The sequence below is a fragment of the Miscanthus floridulus genome, chromosome 1, assembly GCF_019320115.1.
Source record: "Miscanthus floridulus cultivar M001 chromosome 1, ASM1932011v1, whole genome shotgun sequence".
Taxonomy (NCBI): Eukaryota; Viridiplantae; Streptophyta; class Magnoliopsida; order Poales; family Poaceae; genus Miscanthus; species Miscanthus floridulus.
In genome coordinates, this window is record NC_089580.1 from 10,324,467 (window position 1) to 10,345,034 (window position 20,568).

Sequence of the window (20,568 nt, forward strand, 5' to 3'; positions counted from 1 at the left end):
GGCTCTTTGCCAACGTGGAAAGACCGAGCCCAGTGGAAATGCAAAATCCGAACTCTCCTGTCTCCCATCTCGTCTCTTCGGCTTCGTCGACAGGGACGACCACGCCGACGGAGGTGGACGACGGCTGGTGGGTCTGACCGAGTCTACGTGGCGAGTGTGACCGTGGTTGACTCAAGTCAGTGATGCTGACGTGGTGGTCAAACATAGGCCGTCTATCCGGGGGGGTGAGCGTGCAAGGCTCAAAACAGGGCTTAGCCCTACAATTCAAGTTTATTTATTCTAAGCATGATGATAGCTAGATGATGCTCATGATGAACTGTTTAGCATGGTGATTTATATCTGGATCAGTACAACGATGGTGATACAAGCCAGGATCACTAAATATTTAGGAGAGTTGCTTAGAGCAATTACTGCTAATAAGCAAGGTGTCGAAGCAACCGGAGAAAAGGGACAGCCGGCCATGGCTCATGACGGGGGAGGGGGAGTAGCAGCGGCTGAGAATGGCAAGTAAAATAAGTTGTAAGCCTCAGCTACTTCCATGTACCACATTGCTTCACGGTCTGGCTGAGAAGAGAGGTCCACCATCTTATGCACCTGCCATAATAATCAAGTTCATAGATCACTTTGACTGGCTAAGGAATTAGATAGCTACTTTACTCAAAAAGATTGATAACTTTGATTCGCCAACATGGATCATAAAGAAATTTCCCTCACAAGAACCATCAGAGCACTCGATTGGTGGATTTAAAGAAGCATGGGGAACATTACATGTCAGAAAAAACAGCCTCTTTGTTGTGTATAGAGCACACAAATAAAATTATGTAATGTGAATAACTATTATAAATGTCCCTTTATTTTCTAGAAATGATGACAGGAAAGTCTTATAATTTATATGCAGACCGGCTCAATCAAACGTCTTAAGAAATCAAGGAGTGGCATGTTATGTGAAGAGTAAAGACTTATCAATTTATCATAGCACCCTGTTTTCCTGGATGTAACTAAGTTCGATGCTAAGCAGCTCCTATCAGTAAAACTAGTAAAATTTGTTCCTCATCACTGGAATGTATTAGCATAATTTGCAATGAGCTCAGCCTAAGAAGTGAAAATTACATACGCTTTTCTTTTCTACTTCCTCTAAGTCAACGAAGCATTAGTTAGGGTTGACGAAACATGAGTTCACTGAATTGATTTTTTTTTTGGATCATTCAAAATGAAGTTTGCAATAATATTAAAGAACAAAGATCACAGAAAGAGAACCTCCAATTCTTAGTACTGAGGACCTCCAATACTTGGTAAACGGCTGGAAAAAGGAATACAAGAAGACAGGGGCAGACATGAGGAGTGACTAGTGAGGAATATGGCACCTTGATAGCTGGATAATTGTCCTTGGACTCTGCTGCAATGTATGCACCAATAACCATTACATACATCCCTACAGCACAAGAGCGGTCATCAGCCAGTGTAAAAAAAAGGTAACCCAGAAAACAACCTACCATTTATAGAACGCAAACAGAATACTCCCTCTGTACCAAAATATAGCCACTTTAGCTTTATCCTAGTTTAAACTTATCTAACTTCGACAAATTTTATAAGAAAATACACCAACATCTACAACATCAAATTAGTTTTATTAAATTCTCCATGAAGTATGCCTTAATAGTGCATTTATTTGAACCTATTGATGTTAATACATTTTTGTAACTTGATCAGTTTGAGAAGATTGATGTAGGACAAAGATTGAGTGACATGTAATTTAGGACCGAGGGGATAGCATATTAACATCTATGCAAATAGTCACTCTTCATTCTTCAAGATTACTAAGAATAATATAATTGAATAATATTTCGATTATGTGAGAGCTATGCATGGAATTTATGGTTTCTCACAACATAAGGTAAGATAAAAAAACTAGCAAGATTAAGAACCGGAACCTGGCCGCCAGTACTCGCCCTCTGCTTCTTTGGGCAAGACGAAGAGGTCGGCGATGCAGGACCCGTCATCCAGCAACAAGCGCCCATCGCCGGCTTCGTTGTAGTCCGCTGACAGGATCACACCCTGCCGCAGCGAGTCCTCAGGCTACGACAAACAAAATGCAGGTGGGAGAGGGAGGAGAGAGAGGAGGTTAATTTGGGGACCTGGATCCAGGCGCGCTGGAAGCGGATGCCGTTGAGCATCTGCGCGGCAGAGGAACCCTCAGAGGACGGCGCCTCGGTGCAGTCGGCGAGCTGGGAGCCGAAGATCTTCAGCGCAGCGAGGGTATAGTCCATGGCCACCGATCACCGGACAGCCGGTCGCCGCCGCAGGGTTTGGGGTGACAATGGATGTTCGGGTGTTCAAAAGCGCTGGCACTAAGGGCGTGTGTGGGCTGGACTGCTCGGGCCGTGAACTGGCCATTTTCTTTCTTTGGATCACGTAAAAAGCCCATCAAGAGGAGCTCGCTCTGAGGCGCATCCGCACCAAACCCATCAAGAGGAACCCCCTCTGCGGCGCCCTCTCGAAACTCGAAAGCGTCCTGTAGTTCAAGCTCCGCCGGCCAATAGTCAAGGTCGCTACTCGCTAATCTCCGCCGGCCACGCCGCAATGGCGCCTGGCGCTCCGCGAGAGGATGTCCTCGGAGGGGGCCAAGCGGCGCAAGACGAAGCGCCCCAGTCACCGCAGGAACGGGGAGACGCGAGGCAGAGAGAAGAGGATGGCGGCGTCGAGGAGGCCGACGAGGAGGAGGAGGCTCCCAGTCACCTCCCGTTCGCGCCATCTTCCGAGGTGCGTGGCTCTCTTCCCTTTGTCTACTGCTCACATCCCAGTCCCACTGCTATGGTGGCGTCGATGTCGCCTTGGGCCTTGGCCCTTGGGGTCTCCGCCTCACTGGCATTCCGTCGAGCAGTTGGTGACCTTCGTGTGGCCACCGGTTATGGACGACTTTCTTTTAGCTAAAGTCTTGGAAAGAAGTGTTTGGCTGGCATTTCCGGTGCTCTGCTGATGCTCGATCTCCTGCTTGTAATTTCCTGCAGCTGCTTGATGACACGACAACAGTTGACCCCAGCTACACTATCTCCCTTATACGGCAGCTACTACCCCAGAGTTCCAATGTGGAGAAAGAGTTCAGGTAAGCGATGCGTTTAGAGGTGAAATTTGTATGTTAGCAAACAAGATGACTCTTGATACCAAACAGTGTGAAGCAAGGTGTCCCAGAAGAGAAGGATGCAAATTCTAGTAATGGGGAATCAGCACAGCCTGATTATAAGGATCCATGGGAAGAGTGTGGTTGCATTCTGTGGGACCTTGCAGCTAGTAAACCTCAAGCAGAACTTATGGTGAGTTATCAGTATCTTATTACTTATGTTTACAATAGATTGTTATGCTATGCCTAGCTTGTTATCTCATCTATGCTTTCTTTACAAAAGAAAAGGAGTGGAAAAAAAAACCAAAGACCTTGCACTGAGATTTCAATATAAGTATTCTATGTGTGTTGGTGGACACATGTTGTAGGCTTGTAGTGTAAGTGGATCCAGTGCTTGTTGACAATGCAGATCTTTAATTCTTGTAGATGAACAATCTTGTACTTGAAGTGCTTTTGGCAAACCTTCATGTGACTCAATCCCCTAGAGTAAAGGTGAAGTAAAACTTACCTTTTTTAATTCTTGCCCCACTGCCCCACATTTTTTATAACCATTATCTCAGTTGTATATTGGATGTCTTATCCCTACAGGAAATCTGTCTTGGAATCCTGGGAAACCTAGCCTGTCATGAATCTCTAGTTAATGCTATCAGCCTGCACAATGGTTTGACTGCTACGGTTCTGGATCAGCTATTTCTAGACGACTCTGCTTGCCTTTCTGAAATATTCAGGTTGTGTTTTCAATACTATGGTGTAGATTTAATCTAATTATGGTTACCATGCATTGCCTTCTTGGTATCTGATTTGCTAAAATAAAACTTGTACACTGTTAACCGTTTCCCTTTTCCTTTGTTGTCTCACTGTACATCACTAAATTGTTTGCTTTACCAGCATTATTTTAGCTCTCTAAAGTCTGTGATCTTGGAACAAATCATGTGAAAGAGATCTAGCATCTCAATACAGCCATTACTATCGGACTGATAAGTACTGAGAATCACGTTGTTTCATGTTTCCTTTACAATCAGTTTGTGCAATGTTTATGAAGTAGGCAAAAGGTCTAGTTTGGTTCTACCATAGCAGTATGCAAATGTCCCCACTCAAAACTAGTCATGCCTATGGCATTTGTTCTGTGCAGAAATACAGTTGCATTAACTCTCATTTGCTGAATTGCAGATAAAAAATTGTTTGAGCCAACAGCCCTTTTGGTAAACATGTAGCTATTTTCACTTTGTTAGTGTAAGAAAGTTCGAATTATGGTTTATGTTCTATACTTGACAACCGTATATCTAACTGATCATGTCAATCTGGAAAGAAAAATATATAGGAAAAAAACAGTGAATGCATAATTGTTGAGAGACACTCAGTTTTGTACTAGCAGTTAGCTTCTCGGCGTGGTGACCACGGTCACCCACGAGTCTTAGACGTGCACACCGCGCACCCACCACGGTTGTAACTTGTATATATACTGAATGAGATGCAATGGAACAGTTGTTGGCCATATTCTTTCTCTCTACATGGTATCAGTAGACGCAGCTTGATCCTGCTCGCCTCTCTTCCGCAACCGCTGTTCGCCTCCGGCAACGCCGTCCACCATCGCTGCTCCCTCTCTTCTCAGCTGCTCTCGCTTTCCGGCGCCATGGACACCAACACCAACCCACACTTCGAGTTCCACCAGTCCGACGCTGACTCCTACTCCTCCGAATCCTCCGTCGACTTCAATGCATCCTTCGACGCGCCGTCGGCGGCCGTCTTGCAGACGGTGAACATCAAGACGCATGTCCCCGTCGAGCACGATCTCGCCGAATCGAACTACACCGAGTGGCGCTGCTTCTTCGATGCCTTCATCGGCAAGTTCGGCCTCGGCTCCCACCTCTCTTCCCCGCCAACCGCCGACGATCGCCGTGATTCGGACTGGGTCATGAAGGATCAGTGCATCCTGAATTGGCTCTACAACTCGATGTCCAAGGACGTCCGCGCCATCGTCCGTGTTCCCAAGGCCACGGCCTACTCCATCTGGAACGCCGTCCACAGACAACGAGCTTCACCGTGCTGTCTACTTGGAGGCGGAGTTCAGGAGCCTTGTCCAGGGCGACATGGACATCACGACCTACACCGGTAAGCTGAAGCGCCTGGCCGATGCCTTGCGCGATGTCGGCCAGCCGGTTCGCGAGACCTCCCAAGTCCTCAACATGCTTCGCGGCCTCAGCTCCAAATTCCAGCACACCGTCCCGGTGATCACTGCCAAGCACCCGCCGCACACGTTCCTCTCGGTGCGCTCCTATCTGCTGCTCGAGGAGCAGTACGACAAGGAGCAGGCGAAGGCGGCGCAACATCAGGCTCTCCTCGCCACCGCCGGCGGCCGTTCCACCTCTATTCCAACCGGCGATGGCGGTTCTAGCTCGGCTGCCAAGCCCGCGGCTCCTACAACCGCTCCACGTTCCAAGGTCGTGGACGCGGTCAACCGGGCGGTTCCACATCTATAGCTTGTCCACCAGGTCCCACGTGGGTTCCCAAGCTGAACCCATGGACCGGCATGGTGCAAGCCTGGCCCATGCCGTTTCGCGTCCCGGGTGCCGGCGTTCTGGGTCCCCGCCTCGGCACACAGCCTCAGCAGGCCTACTTCGCCGGCGCTGCGCCAACCCCACCGCCGATCCCTACCACCGGCACCGCGTCGCCGGATGTGTGGAACCACCAAGCCCCCCTCGCTGCGCTCGCGACCTCCGGTGTTCCACCCTCTGGACCGCAGGCCACGGAGTGGTTCCTCGACACCGGCGCATCGTCTCATATGGTCTCGAACGCCGGTAACTTTCCCTCCCCTCTCCCCCTTTCTCACTCTACTTCCATCACCGTTGGCAACGGCGCAACGCTGCCTGTCACTCATCGCGCTGCCACCGCCATTGCCACAGCTCACTCTCCCCTTCACTTACACAACATCCTTGTTTCTCCTTCTCTAGTGAAGAATCTTATTTCCGTTCGCTCTCTCACTCGTGACAACAATGTTTCCGTTGAGTTTGACCCCTATGGTTTCTCTATCAAGGACCTCCCCACTCGCACGGTGATCCTCCGATGTAATAGTGGCGGCAACTTGTACCCCCTGGCACCACCATCGCCGGAAGCGCTCGTTGCCACCACTGCTACTGTTGATCTGTGGCATTTGCGGCTTGGTCACCTAGGGCGCCATGCTCTTTGTCAAGCTCTTCATCATGTTGATTTTACCTGTTCCAAGTCATCCTCACATGTTTGTTCATCTTGTCAGTTTGGAAAACATGTTAGATTACCATTTTCATCTTCTGAATCTGTTAGTTATGTTCCTTTTCAAGTCATACATGCTGATGTCTGGACTTCACCTGTTTCTAGCTGCTCTGGATTCAAATATTACCTTGTCTTGATTGATGATTTAACACATTACGTCTGGACATTTCCATTGCGCTGCAAATCAGATGCCTTAGCCTGCATTTTGTCATTTCACGCCTATGTCAGCACCCAATTCCAGCTTCTCATCATCTCCTTCCAATCTGACAACGGCAAAGAATTTGTCAATCAAGCACTACACACATTTTGCAGCTCATGGCATTGTTTTTCGTTTGTCATGTCCCTATACTTCTCAAAATGGGACCGTTGAACGCATTATACACACTCTGAACGACTGCGTTCGCAGTCTGCTCCTGCACGCCGGCATGCCCCCTTCGTTCTGGGTCGAGGCTCTGGCCACGACGACACACCTTCTCAATCGTCGTCCCTGCCAAGCCACCGGCTCTCAGACACCGTTCCAACGCCTGCCTGGCGCACCACCCACCTACGACCATCTCAGGGTCTTCGGCTGCCTATGCTTCCCGAATCAGGCCGCCACAATGCCTCACAAACTCGCCGCTCGCTCGACCGCCTGCGTGCTGCCGGGGTATCCCATTGACCACCGCGGCTATCGGTGTCTCGATCTTGACACACAACGGGTGATCACTTCTCGTCATGTGACATTCGATGAGCATACCTTTCCCTACCGCTCTCCCCCGTGTGCTGAAAATTCCTCTTCTGCTGGCACTGTTCCTCATCCGACAACAGACACCGTTGTCATTCAGGAACTCCCTCAGCCGCGCGTTCCCTTTCAGTCGCGCGTTCTAGCTCCTACAGCTACACCATCACCCATGTCTACTCCTGCTGGGGTTGTGCCTTCTGCGCCGCACTCACCCACCATTGTGGCGTCACCTGCAGCAACATCCCCAACCGCAGCGACCCCCCAGTCGCCCGCTGCTGTCGCCGCCTCTGCACCTCCGCCCGCTCGTAGCCACCCAATGATCACCCGCGCCCAGGCTGGGATAGTCAAACCCAACCCACGCTATGCGCTAGCCACTGCTGCATCTCCTCCTCCCACCGATAGCGCTGGCATATCTCCATTACCATCCTCGGCGCGCGCCGCACTCCGGGACCCTAACTGGCACGGCGCAATGGAGCAGGAGTTCCGTGCTCTTCAGGCTAACCGCACATGGCACTTGGTCGATCGCCCGCCCGGTGCCCATGTCATCTCCGGTAAATGGGTTTTCCGCCATAAACTCAATCCGGACGGCACCCTTGAACGCTATAAAGCACGATGGGTTGTCCGTGGCTTCACACAACGCGTTGGCATTGACTTTGGCGAAACCTTCACGGCGGTGGTTAAGCCCGCCACAATTCGGACCGTGCTCACCATTGCTGCTTCTCGCCGCTGGTCTACGCGTCAACTCGACGTTTCCAATGCGTTCCTCCATGGGAATCTTTAGGAACACGTTCTATGCCAGCCTACGGGCTTTGTTGATGCTACGCGCCCAAACACAATGTGTCTCCTTGACAAATCCTTATACGGTCTTCGTCAGGTTCATCGAGCGTGGTTCAACCGGTTTGCCGCCTTCGCCATCCGGATCAGCTTTACCCCAACACGCTCCGATTCATCGCTCTTTGTCCTGCGTCGTGGCTCCGACGTCGTCTATCTTCTTCTGTACGTCGATGACATTGTCCTCACGGGGTCCAGTCCGACGCTGCTTCAAGAGATCATCAGGCGCCTGCAAACCGAGTTCGCCGTTAAGGACCTTGGCGATCTGCGCTTCTTCCTCGGCATCGACGTCAAGCGCACCACCGACGACTTCTACTTGTCCTAGCAGCGCTACGCCGAGGACATCCTCGAGCGCGCTGGCATGACAAACTGCAAGCCAGCGGCAACTCCAATCGACGCAAAAGGCAAGCTCTCCGCCGACGGACCGGCAATCGACGACACCAAGACATACTGAAGTTGGGCTGGGGCGTTGCAGTACCTGACTGTCACACGGCCCGACCTCGCCTTCGCCGTGCAGCAAGCGTGTCTGCACATGCATGATCCCCGGGCGCCGCATCTTGCTTTGTTGAAACGCATACTACGCTACGTTCGCGGCACGTTGACACTCGGGCTCTGCTTGTGCGGCTCACCTGACCTCACTGTCACGGCGTACTCGGACGCCGACTGGGCGGGCTGCCCGGACACTAGGCGCTCTACATCGGGCTTCTGTGTGTTCCTCGGCGACGCCTTGGTGTCCTGGTCGTCGAAACGGCAGCCCACGGTCTCCCGTTAGAACGCCGAGGCTGAGTATCGTGTTGTCGCGAACGCCGCGGCTGAATGCATATGGCTCCGACAGCTCCTCGGCGAGCTCCATTGTGGCGTGACCAAGGCGACTGTCACCTACTACGACAACGTCTCCGCCGTGTACATGTCGGCGAACCCAATTCATCACAAGAGGACCAAGCACGAGTTGGACATCCATTTCGTTCGCGAGCACGTTCAACTGGGAGACCTCCGCGTTCTACATGTTCCAACTGGTGAGCAGTACGCCGATTTGATGACAAAGGGCTTGCCTACGTCGACCTTTGAAGCCTTCCGCTCCAGTCTGTGCGTCGTCCCGATGAACGTGTGAAGAACGCACAGAATGCGGGGGGGGGGGGGTGAGAGACACTCAGTTTTGTACTAGCGGTTAGCTTCTCGGCGTGGTGACCACGGTCACCCACGAGTCTTAGACGTGTATATATACTGAATGAGATGCAATGGAACAGTTGTTGGCCATATTCTTTCTCTCTACAATAATTTCTGCAAAAAGTTATTGGTCTTTTGTGCCTTTTTTATCCTCGTGTGCTTGTGCTTTTCAATTGTCGCTTGATATTGTATGGTTGCACTTATGTAATCTGCCAAGTGATTATGAGATAGAACAAGTGTTTTTCACTGAAAGTTGCTGTAGCCATAGTAAACGTAATATTTTTGTATGACAGGTTTTTGGCTGCTGTTCTACGTACCAGTGTGTCTGTTTCTTGGGCTGAAGCTCTTTTACCTGATGAAATTCTTTCACGTATTCTGTGGATAGTTGGAAACACATTGAATTCTACGTTGCTTGAGAAGGTACAATACTGAATTCATATAGGCAGTATGCCCCTGGGTAATCAGTTTGTATGATTCTAAAAAGTTAAAATATTATAATAGTTTTACTTAAGTCTTGATATATGATATGGTTTCTTTTAACATTTTGGACGATGAAACTAGTAGCTACAAAAAGAATTTTCCAAGCCCCTGTGTTTTCTCCATTCCACTTGCAGGAGATGCAGTATTAGCAGCAAGACTATGTAAACTGCTTATAGTAGAAAACTGTATGGCAACCGCTTCTAATGTTTTATGTATTTCTCTTTGTTTATCCTTTTTCTAGATGACAATTAGGTATGTGTGTTTGTGTCTTAGTTCTCTATGAGCCTACCGTATCATGATGCAGTGTTAAGACTTAAGAGGCCATTACAGTGATTTCTATTGATTATTGCATACCTGCCAACTGCAATGATACAGTCTTCTTGGTCACTGTTATAGTGTGTTTATTAAAGCATCCAAACAAATTATAGTTGCCTTTTATTTATGATCACTCTTGGTTTTATTACTGGTAGCTGCCAATAGTATGTATATGCATACTTGATTTTATATAACTTTTAGCCATTAGACAAAATTGTTGTTACCTTACTGTTATGGGGTTCAGCTGAAACTATCTCAGGGCATCTATTTTTTATGTTCTGGAGCTTGCTTACTAAAAGGTCAAAATTGTGGTTTCTCTTCTTTTTTGGCTAAGTTGTTGGTTGCAGGTCATAGACTTTCTGTCAACTGTCATTGATAATCAAGATGTGACCGCCATTCTTCTTCAGCCATTGATAAAAGTGGGTTTGATTAACCACACTATCAGTCTGTTAGCAAGTGAGACTGAAAAGTCATCAAATGAGGGTAAATTAGACAGGTATGGTGAGTAGAATTCCTGTGCAATGGACCAACTTCAGTATATCCTCATTTCATGACATAATATTTGCACACATTGAATTTTGTTCTTGGTAACCTCAACCTTTCACCAAAAAAAGGGGGGATTTATTAATTAATAAGAACGACCTGTATGCTTATCTGATGTTATGAAGATCTATATATGAGGATTTTATGCTCCAACCAAAATCCAAAACTTAAAGCATTTACAACCTACTTATCCGCGTTGTAAATACAACCTGACTGCTGACTTTTTTGTTCTCGAACACACAGGAGAGCTTCGTATCTTTGTATTAAATAGAAAGATCCAATACAAGTGCCCTCCCAAAAGAAGGCGCGCACACACACCTTTATTTTATTAGTTAAATGCCGAGAGAGGGAGAGCAAACAACAGTGCACTTGATAGGGCTAGGATCCCTACCGGAGCCGCTACGCAGGTTGTACGGATGCGAGACGGCTGGACGTGGGCGAGGACGGCGCGAGAGCGCCGTGGCTGCAACTGCTGCGCGCGAAAGAGAAGAGGCGGCTAGGGTTTCACCCGGCTAGGGTTTCTCCCGGCTCCCTGAGGAAGCCGGAAACAATAATATGTTTCTGCTTAATTTCCCAAATAGAGTCTTACAAATATTTATATGTCTCTCTAATAGCGATAATTATAAAATAACCCTCTAGCAATACTATAATTGCGACAATTATATGGGCCATAGCCCCTTGATGGCCGGCTCCCCTCCTAGCCACTAGCGGGGCTGCGACGCCTGTAGGGGATGCCGGTCATAACATCTCTTCCCGCCTGCAGAAACAGCTCGTCCTCGAGCTGGAAATCGGGGTGCTCGGCGCGGAACTCCTCGAGTGACTCCCACGTTGCATTATCTTCTGGCAGACCGCGCCACTTGATCAAAATCTTCCAAACACCCCGGCGCTGCTGAGCGCGCAGGGCGCGTTCCAGGCCTGGCAGGACCCGGCCATCCAAAGCCGGTGGCAGGACGCCGGCGGCAGTGGGGGGATCGCCGCGGTGCTGCTTCAGGAGGCCCACATGGAAAACATCGTGGATGCGGGCGCCATCGGGCAGCTGGAGGCGGTAGGTGACGCGTCCGATGCGCTCAAGCACGCGAAACGGTCCCGCCCAGCGCGGCCCCAACTTGCGCTTGGAGCGAGGGTCGAGGGACTGCTGCGTGGTGCGGTGAAGGAGACGTAGCCAGACCCACGACCCCACCTCGAACTCCACATCCCTGTGGTTGGCGTCGTAGTAGCGTTTGGAGAGCTACTGGGCTTGAAGGAGCCGCTGACGGACCTCAGCGAGCATCTCGTCGCGGCTGCGGAGTAGGGCGTCGGCGGCCTCGGTACGAGCCGTCCCTGGCTTGTACGGCAGGATGGGCGGCGGGGGTCGGCCGTAGACGACCTCGAAAGGCGTGGCGCGGATGGCGGTATGGAAAGAAGTATTGTAGCAATACTCCGCCCAAGACAGCCAATCCACCCATGCACGAGGCCGGTCACCTGTAACACAGCGCAAATACATGGCAATCACCTTGTTGACCACCTCCGACTGGCCGTCCGTCTGGGGGTGGAAGGCGGTGCTCATGCGGAGCTTGACGCCCGCCATCTGGAAAAGGTCCCGCCACACGTGGCCGGTGAACACGGGGTCCCGGTCGCTGACGATAGAGAGTGGAAACCCGTGGAGCCGTACAATGCCGTCGAAGAAGGCACGGGCGACCGACGCGGCCGTGTAGGGGTGCCCGAGCGCGATGAAGTGCGCGTACTTAGAGAAACGGTCGACGACGGTGAGTATAACCGACTTGCTGGCGACTTTGGGCAGCCCCTCGATGAAGTCGATCGAGATGTCCGCCCAAACTTGGGAGGGCACGTCGAGGGGCTGCAGCAGTCCCGCTGGCTGCAACGCCTCCGTCTTGTTGCGCTGGCACGTGGTGCAGGAACGCACCAAGTCTCGCACCAGTGCCCTGTCCCGCGGAATGTAGAACTCGGCACGGAGGCGGTGCAGCGTCTTCTGGGTCCCCTCATGGCCGGCGGCATGGGCTAGGAGGAGGACCTGGTGGCGGAGGTCCCCGTGAGCCGGCACGAAGATGCGAGACCCGTGGAGGAGGAGGCCGCTGTCCAGGCGCCACGGCTCCCCGAGCTCCCCGGCCTGGAGCTGCAGCAGCAGCCGCAGGCCATCCGGCGCCACGGCCGTAGCACGCCTGATGGCGTCGAGGAGGGCAAAAGAGGGCCCGGACACAGCCACCGCTGCCCCGAGCGCGTCCGACGAAGGTACAGGCGCCACCGCCTCACTGTCGCGGCGTGACAGAGCGTCCGCCACGGTGTTGAGGCGGCCTGGGCGGTATTCCACCGTGAAGTCGAAGCCGAAAAGTTTGCTGATCCATTGGTGTTGTGGGACGGTAGACAAACGCTGATCAAGCAAAAATTTAAGACTGTAATGGTCAGTGCGAACCAGGAAGGGGCGCCCCCACAAATACGGACGCCAGTGGCGCACAGCTTGCACCAAGCCGATGAGCTCGCGTTCGTAGGCGGCGAGCTTGAGGTGGCGAGCTGCAAATGGCCTGCTGAAGTAGGCGAGGGGTCCCGCGCCCTGGTGGAGGACGGCGCCGAACCCCGCGCCCGATGCATCGCAGTCGACCACGAAAGTCGCGTCGAAATCCGGCATCTGAAGCACGGGCCCCGTCGTCAAGCGCGCTTGAGCGCCTCGAAAGCCGTCGTCGCGTCGTCGTCCCACACGAACGCGTCTCGCCGCAAGAGACGCGTGAGCGGGGCCGCGATGATGCCGAAGTCGCGGATGAACTTCCTGTAGTATCCCGCCAAGCCCAAGAAGCCGCGAAGGCCCCGGCCCGAGCGAGGTAGAGGCCACGCCGCCACCGCGGCGACCTTGTCGGCGTCCATGGCGACACCGCCCTCGGCGATGACATGGCCAAGATAGGCCACGGATGGTGCCCGAAACGAGCACTTGGAGCGCTTCAAGTGGAGATGGTGCGCCCGCAGGGCTCTGAGGACGATGTTGATGTGCTGCAGATGCTCGGCCCACGACGAGCTGTAGATGAGGATATCATCGAAGAAGACGAGCACAAACCTCCGGAGGTAGTCGCGAAGCACATCGTTCATCAGGGCCTGGAAGGTGGCCGGGGCATTAGAAAGCCCGAAAGGCATCACCAGAAACTCGAAGTGGCCGTGGTGAGTGCGGAACGCCATCTTGGCGATGTCGTTGGGGTGCATCCGGACCTGATGATACCCAGAGCGTAGGTCCAGCTTTGTGAAAAAGCGAGCTCCTTGGAGCTCATCGAAGAGCTCCTCGACCACTGGAATCGGGAACTTGTCCTTGGACGTCTTGGCGTTGAGGGCGCGGTAGTCAATGCAGAAGCGCCACGACTGGTCCGCCTTGCGCACCAGCAAGACGGGCGCCGAGAAAGGCGAAGTGCTCGGCCTGATGATCCCTTGGGTGAGCATGGCCGCGCACTGCCGCTCCAGCTCGTCCTTCTGTAGCTGGGGGTAGCGGTAAGGGCGCCGGCGGCAAGTGGATGCGGTGGTCGTACGATCGCGCCGGCGGAAGGCCTGTGGGTTCGGTGAAGACGACGGCGTGCTGCTGGAGTAGGACGTCCAGCAGCGGCTGCCGTGGGTCGGAGGCAGCCGCGGGCAGCAGCTGTGCCGAGGGGGCTGGAGAGGGTGCAGCCGCCCCGGCCACCCCCTGCCAGGTGACGCGGCGGCCGTCGCGCCAAAACGACAGGGTGAGGGCCTCGCAGTCCCATAGTATGGGGCCCAAGGTGCGGATGAAGTCGAAGCCGATGATGAAGTCAAATCCGCCCAAGTTGAGGCCGACACACGTGATGGCGAAGTCCTCGTCGTAGATGCGAATGGGCATGTTGCGCGCGATGCCCTCACAAGGCATGCGGTCGCCATTGGCCACCGTGATCCGCAGACGCTCCCTACCCGCAGGAACGAGCCCCAGGCGGCGCATGGTCTCCCCCGACACGAAGTTATGGGTGGAGCCCGTGTCGAGGAGGGCCAGGAAGCGTTCGCCCTTGATGACGACGGGCAGCAGCATGGAATTGGCGGCCCGAATACCTACAACAGCCTGAAGGGAGACCACAAGGGCGTTAGCGGCAGCCATCTCCGGGGCGGCCAACTCGCTGGAAGGGGTGTCCTCGGTCGTCTCCACGGGAGCCTCAACGATGTAGTCGTCGGCCTCCAGGTAGAAGAGGCGCTTGCACACGTGCCCGCGCACGTAGGGCTCATCACAGTTGAAGCACAGCCCCTGGCGACGGCGCTCCTGCTGTTCGGCCGGAGAGAGCCGACGAAAAGTGGGCGCCGCCGGGGTCGGTGGAGGAGCGGCGGCCGTAGGTGTAGGACCCGCGCTCGGCGTCCGCTGCTACGGAGTCCAGGTCGACCGCTGGGGCGGCCGGGCGCCGCGAGGCTGCGGTGCAGGTGGAGGTACGCATTCCTCGAACGCCCGTGCCAAGTACATGGCGGACTGGAGGTCGGGCGGTGCGCGGAGCTGAACCTGCTTGCGGAGCTGATCCGGCAGCCCGCCCACGTACAACTCCGCCTTTTGGCGAGCGGAGAGGTTGCGGGCATGGCACAGGACGGCATTGTAGCGCTCCGAGTAATCCTGCACGGAAGAACCAAAAGGAAGGCGGGCAAGCTCCGCCAACCGTGTGCCCAGAACAGGAGGTCCGAAGCGGAGCGAGCATAACTCGCGGAAGCGCTCCCAAGGGGGCATGCCCTCGTCCTGCTCCAGGGCGTAGTACCATGTCTGGGCAGCACCCCGAATGTGGTAGGACGCGAGCCATGTGCGCGCGGATGCTAGCGTCTGCTGGCCGCGGAAGAACTGCTCGCACTGGTTCACCCAATTCAGAGGGTCTGCCGAGCCGTCGTACGTAGGAAACTCCAATTTGTAGAATTTGGGCCCCGCCTGGGCGCCCGCGAGGGCAGCACCAAGGGCCGGGTCAAGCCCCCCCTGCTGCTGGCCGCCCGAGGAAGAGGGCGCCCCGAAGAACAGCGAGCCGTCCACCCCCCCGAAGAGAGTGCCGCCGGCGGGGGGCAGGGTGGAAACCGCTGTCGCCGCGACCGTCGTGGAGGGTGATGGGGTGGGCGACGTGGCCATCGAGTAGAGCGGAGCCGACGCCGTCACGGGCGGCTGCAGCCAGTCAGGCAGCGGTGACGGCGAGGCCGGCCATTGCAACAGATGGAGCGGAACTCCGGCCCCCGTCGACGGCATGCCGTAGGGGTAGGATGTCGGTGGCGCAGTCGGGATCGGTGCCGTGGGCACCGGCGGCGGAGGCAGTGGTGGTGCGGGAAACGGCGGCGGCGGAGGCGCCTGGAGCAGGCCGGCCCACGCCTTCTGCATGGAGACCACCGCGTTGGCGATCAGATCAACCTTGGCCCCCAGCGATTCCAGCGTCAGGGGTTGGGCAGAGGCGGCGGACGCCTCCGACAACTCCGACGACGCAGCGGGCAGCGGCGAAGTGGTCACCGGTATGGGGGAACTCGGAGGAGCAGTCGTCATCGAACCAGGCAATGCTGATACCAGGTTGATAGGGCTAGGATCCCTACCGGAGCCGCTACGCAGGTTGTACGGATGCGAGACGGCTGGACGTGGGCGAGGACGGCGCGAGAGCGCCGTGGCTGCAACTGCTGCGCGCGAAAGAGAAGAGGCGGCTAGGGTTTCACCCGGCTAGGGTTTCTCCCGGCTCCCTGAGGAAGCCGGAAACAATAATATGTTTCTGCTTAATTTCCCAAATAGAGTCTTACAAATATTTATATGTCTCTCTAATAGCGATAATTATAAAATAACCCTCTAGCAATACTATAATTGCGACAATTATATGGGCCATAGCCCCTTGATGGCCGGCTCCCCTCCTAGCCACTAGCGGGGCTGCGACGCCTGTAGGGGATGCCGGTCATAACAGCACTAGGTCACCACAAGCCTCTAAGGTCCCTTGTTGGGTTGAAGTCATTTCTTATTTTCTTATAGATTGATGTGAGAATTGTACACTTGTATTCTAATTTTGCTTTTAATCTTGATGCATAATTCTGTGACAGTTGTAGTCGTTTGTCCTTGTTATTAGCTTTGTTAGTTTAATTTTGAGCTAACAACCTGGGACAGCAATGCGGTATTATCGTTATACACTTTATGAACAAATTTCAGGTCAGATTCTCTTGATTTGATCCTTAATTTCATTGAAGAATTATCTGCCATAGACAGCTGTTCAGGAGTGATGTCACAAAGTGATCTGCTGATTCAAGTGCTTGAAAGCATAGTTAAGTTACCTGATAAATTTGAGGTGAGCTCCCATTTCATTTATTTCACCATGTCTTGTTCATCCTGTACAGTCTGGTTTGATGGTCTTGCGGCTTGCCTCTTTGGTAATTTCATTGTTTCAGTGTAAGAAGCTAACTTGTATACAATAACAGCAAAGTCTTTTAGTCTCAAGCAGGTTGGGGTAGACTAGAGATGAAACGCAACATGACTACATGACCCACCCAGATGCCAACCTGTATTGTTCATAAATATGAAGTTCTATTTTTTCCACTATCAGTAATTTTCTTGCTTCTTGAATATTTTATACTCTGAGAGATACCTAAAAAGTTATATATATTTAATATGCGACAAACATACGTTAATGGTGTTAAATTTGCAAACTCTGCTTCAGAGGTCCCAGGCTCCTACTGATTATATATTAACTCTGCTTCAGGTTACAAGCTATTGCGCTTCTGTGGTTATCGTATTAGCAAATATTTTGTCAGATGGAAAGCATATTGTGCCTAGGCTCTCTCATGGTGGGTCACATTTATGAACAATGCATCTTACAATTTAAAACCATGTTTATATTCACACTATTACCACACTCTGGTTTATGCATTCAGATTTACCCTTCCTGGAGGGCCTCTTTGACATTCTTCCACTGATCGCTGATGATAACCAAGCCCGGAGCGCTCTCTGGTGTATCTTAGCATGTTTGCTGGCACAAGCACAACAAATCGATATGACCTCTTCATCTCTCGAGCAATCTGTATCTCTATTGCTTGGCAGGCTCACACACATTAAAGATGACCTTGAAAGCCACAGAGTTGACAAAAAAGAGGAGTTGTCAGCTGAGGACGCTTACTTGAAGCATGGGGTATCCGCATCTGTATCCTTCCTTCCCAACAAAATAACTTGCTTTATTTTCCCTGAGAAAAATCATAATGGCTTGCGGAGAAGTGGATTGCATTTCCACATTGCATTTCCTATCCTAAAATAATCAACAGCTCAGGGCGATCTGCTGTGTCATGGAGAGGTGGATTGCGGAGAAGTCCTCCCTGGGCGAAGAAGACGCCTCACTGACTGAAAGCACCCTTGAAGATGCTAGACATCTTCTGAACTACTGCCAGAATTATGATCTGTAGCTTGCATACTGCAACTTTAGTGGACATAGCTCACCTGTGAGTGTGAGGTTGCAATCCACGGCTGCTTAACCGTAGAAAGTCGTTAAGTACTAATGTTGCTGTAGAGGACAACAGTGCTATGGAGTACTCAGTTGTTAAGCTAGTTTGGAGTAACATTTATATGTCAATCTGCATTGCTGTTGCCTGTAGTATGGGATATAGGGGTTATATTCTGCAGCTCCCATATGGACGCTGATAAATGGCTGAACGTGGTACAGATGAAGTTCCTCGTGGAAGATGATGTCATCCACCACTAGTACATAAACTATTTTTACTGGCAGTAAAAGTTGATGGTTTGGGCAAGTCAACCGTTAGCGTGAATGGATTTCTACTGCTCCTTTAGCAATTGCCAGTAGAAATCAATTAAAAAACAGCATGAAAAAATAGGGGAAACATTGCACCCGAGCCCACACCATTCCTTGAACTCTGCTCTCGTTGCTTTGGTACCCAAGTTCGGACTTCTCGGGCGTGAAAAGAAAAATAGTGATTAGAAGCAAGAGACGATAACTATGCACGAGAGTTCAAGCCGTAAAAGAAGACGACAAAGCTTCGTGGATTGCAAGTGAAAATTGCTTCTCCTTCAATAACGATAGCCCAATTTCTAATTCTCGCGGTCGCAGGTGGTGCAAAAAAAAAAAAAAAACAACGAAGCCAACAATTTTCACCCAACATGCGCGCTTTTGTATAACACACAGAGACAGAATCGATTAAGCATGTTTTGATGGACTGCACAGTTGCTAAATTGTTTTGGGCTGAAGTGAGAAAGCTGACTGCAGTTAAGCTGCCAAACCTGCATCCACTTACTTGGGCACATGACTTGATTGATCCGGCTTTGTGCACTCCGAGGGATGCAGCCGTTATCTTGTGTGGCATGTGGTCGCTATGGATGGCAAGAAACAAACGTCGACATGGTGAAGCAGCTACTCCAGTGCAGGTAGCGGTGAAGTGGGTGATCGATACGGCTTTTGATCTGTGGAATATGAGTCATCCCCCACAAACTCAGAGAGCTGCACTGCAAGAACGTCGGCGCTGGCGAAAATCGGCTCCTGGTTTGATTAATTAAGTGCAATGTAGATGCACCCTTCTCTGAAGGGAATAGTATAGGAGCAACCGGGGCGGTACTCCGTGATCATGAAGGAAGAATTTGTGGGGGATCGGCTAAGTGGTATGACCACTGTCTGAATGCTCTAGCCACAGAAGCGATGGCATGTCGGAATGGTATGCAGCTTGCTCTAGATCGTGGTGTGACAAGGCTCCTCATGGAGACGGATTGCTAGGTTTTGGTGCAGCTGTGGAACAAACGCGCAACGCAGAGATCCGAGGTTGATCCTCTCTTGTTCCAGATGGATGAACTCAGCCGGGGCTTTGAAGCTTTTGATTTATGTTTTATTTATAGAGATGGTAATAGATTAGCTCATGAGTGTGCTAGACTGGTTTCTCGTGAAAACCCAGTGGACGAGTGGCTTGTAACTCCACCGGGATTGCGAGATATCGCCCCTGATGATTGTAACCCTGCTCATGAGTAATATAAAGCTCCGGTGATGCTAAAAAAAACACACAGACAGAGAAAAAAAAAAGGAAAACGGATTCTAAAGCCGGTGGGCCTAATAGCTACAAAAGCTACAGTACAGGAGTACGTCTGTACGTGCGAGCCACGGCCGACTCACTGCCGGTGGGGCCCCGCAGCACCGCGCGAGGACGAGGCTGGGGGATGCGCATTGCGCGCACTGCGCACTGCGCAGACGACGTCCAGTTCCAGTCCAGAGCGCGAGTGCGCGAGGCGAGCCGTCATGTGATCGTGATCGTGATCGTGATCGTGATCGTGATGCCAACCAACGTTCGTGTGTGTTGTCGGTGGGCGTGTGTTCGATGAAATGGAACCTCCATGGATCCGCCTTTGTGGGTTACAGTAGCTAGGATCTGAGAAGAGACAGTGCCGGGGTGTTCAGTGTCCGCTTACTGACAGCCACAGTGATCGAGCAACAACCACAAGATGGAACACGCGACAGAGATAGAAGTAGAACTGGGAGCAGTCGTTACACACCAGACACCACAGACAAGACAGATATATGCAGAGTGCAAGCTTCTGGGAACTGCCGCTGCAATGCATGCACTAGTAGGAGTGCACAACAACAACAACAACAAATTTGAGATTTCTGGAAATGTGATGTTGAGACATGGTGCTTCTACTTGTTTGCATTGGATTTGTATTCTGCTCGACGGAACAAATGCCGCATTTTGAAAACAATCGTCATGTCTGGATAGGCTCCGGTTTTTGCAGAGCTATGGTGGTGGTGCTGTGTGTTTGTTCCTGCAGCAAAGGAGGCTGTGTGGGTTGACGACGCTTACAACTTTATACAGAATATGCCTTTCAAAGCAAATCCTTGGTACGGTCATCTCTTCTGAGCATGCAAGATCCATGCATGGAAATAGAGAGATGCACAGCTGACTGGGGTGGTCTGGCCGGCATACGTGGATGAGGTGACGGGGAGCGGGAAGCGGAAGTGGAGCAGGAGGACGGCAGGGGTGGGGAAAGGTGCCGGCGACAGCGGCGGTGATGCGCGGAGCAGGGCAAGCTGTGGAGGCGAGGGTGGGTGTTTTTTTCGGTGGGCAGCGGAGGACGGTGACGGAAGGTTCGAGGGCCGCTAATTTTTAATGGTTTTTTTTTTACAGCGGGAGGACGCCGGGGAAGTAACGGTAGGAGAGGGATGGGAAAAAATCGTGTGCACAGTAGACGGGCGACGTGGCT

The 20,568-nt window shown here is 52.2% G+C and overlaps 2 protein-coding genes across 2 annotated transcripts; one reads left to right on the forward strand and one right to left on the reverse strand.

Moving 5' to 3' along the window:
* Positions 1 to 246: 246 nt before the first annotated feature.
* LOC136542174 (uncharacterized) lies at positions 247 to 2,399 on the reverse strand. Its single transcript, XM_066534525.1, has 4 exons — positions 2,136 to 2,399; positions 1,932 to 2,055; positions 1,365 to 1,432; positions 247 to 594 (listed from the first exon to the last, which is right to left on the reverse strand). The coding sequence occupies exons 1-4, from the start codon at positions 2,265 to 2,267 to the stop codon at positions 466 to 468; spliced, it is 453 nt and encodes a 150-aa protein (XP_066390622.1). The 5' UTR covers positions 2,268 to 2,399; the 3' UTR covers positions 247 to 465.
* A 47-nt stretch (positions 2,400 to 2,446) lies between these two features.
* On the forward strand, positions 2,447 to 18,148 carry LOC136542101 (uncharacterized). The gene is made up of 11 exons (XM_066534421.1): positions 2,447 to 2,760; positions 3,009 to 3,103; positions 3,170 to 3,311; positions 3,545 to 3,610; positions 3,707 to 3,846; positions 9,380 to 9,506; positions 10,229 to 10,377; positions 16,540 to 16,675; positions 17,087 to 17,171; positions 17,259 to 17,524; positions 17,643 to 18,148. The coding sequence occupies exons 1-11, from the start codon at positions 2,581 to 2,583 to the stop codon at positions 17,778 to 17,780; spliced, it is 1,524 nt and encodes a 507-aa protein (XP_066390518.1). The 5' UTR covers positions 2,447 to 2,580; the 3' UTR covers positions 17,781 to 18,148.
* The last annotated feature ends 2,420 nt before the right edge of the window (positions 18,149 to 20,568 follow it).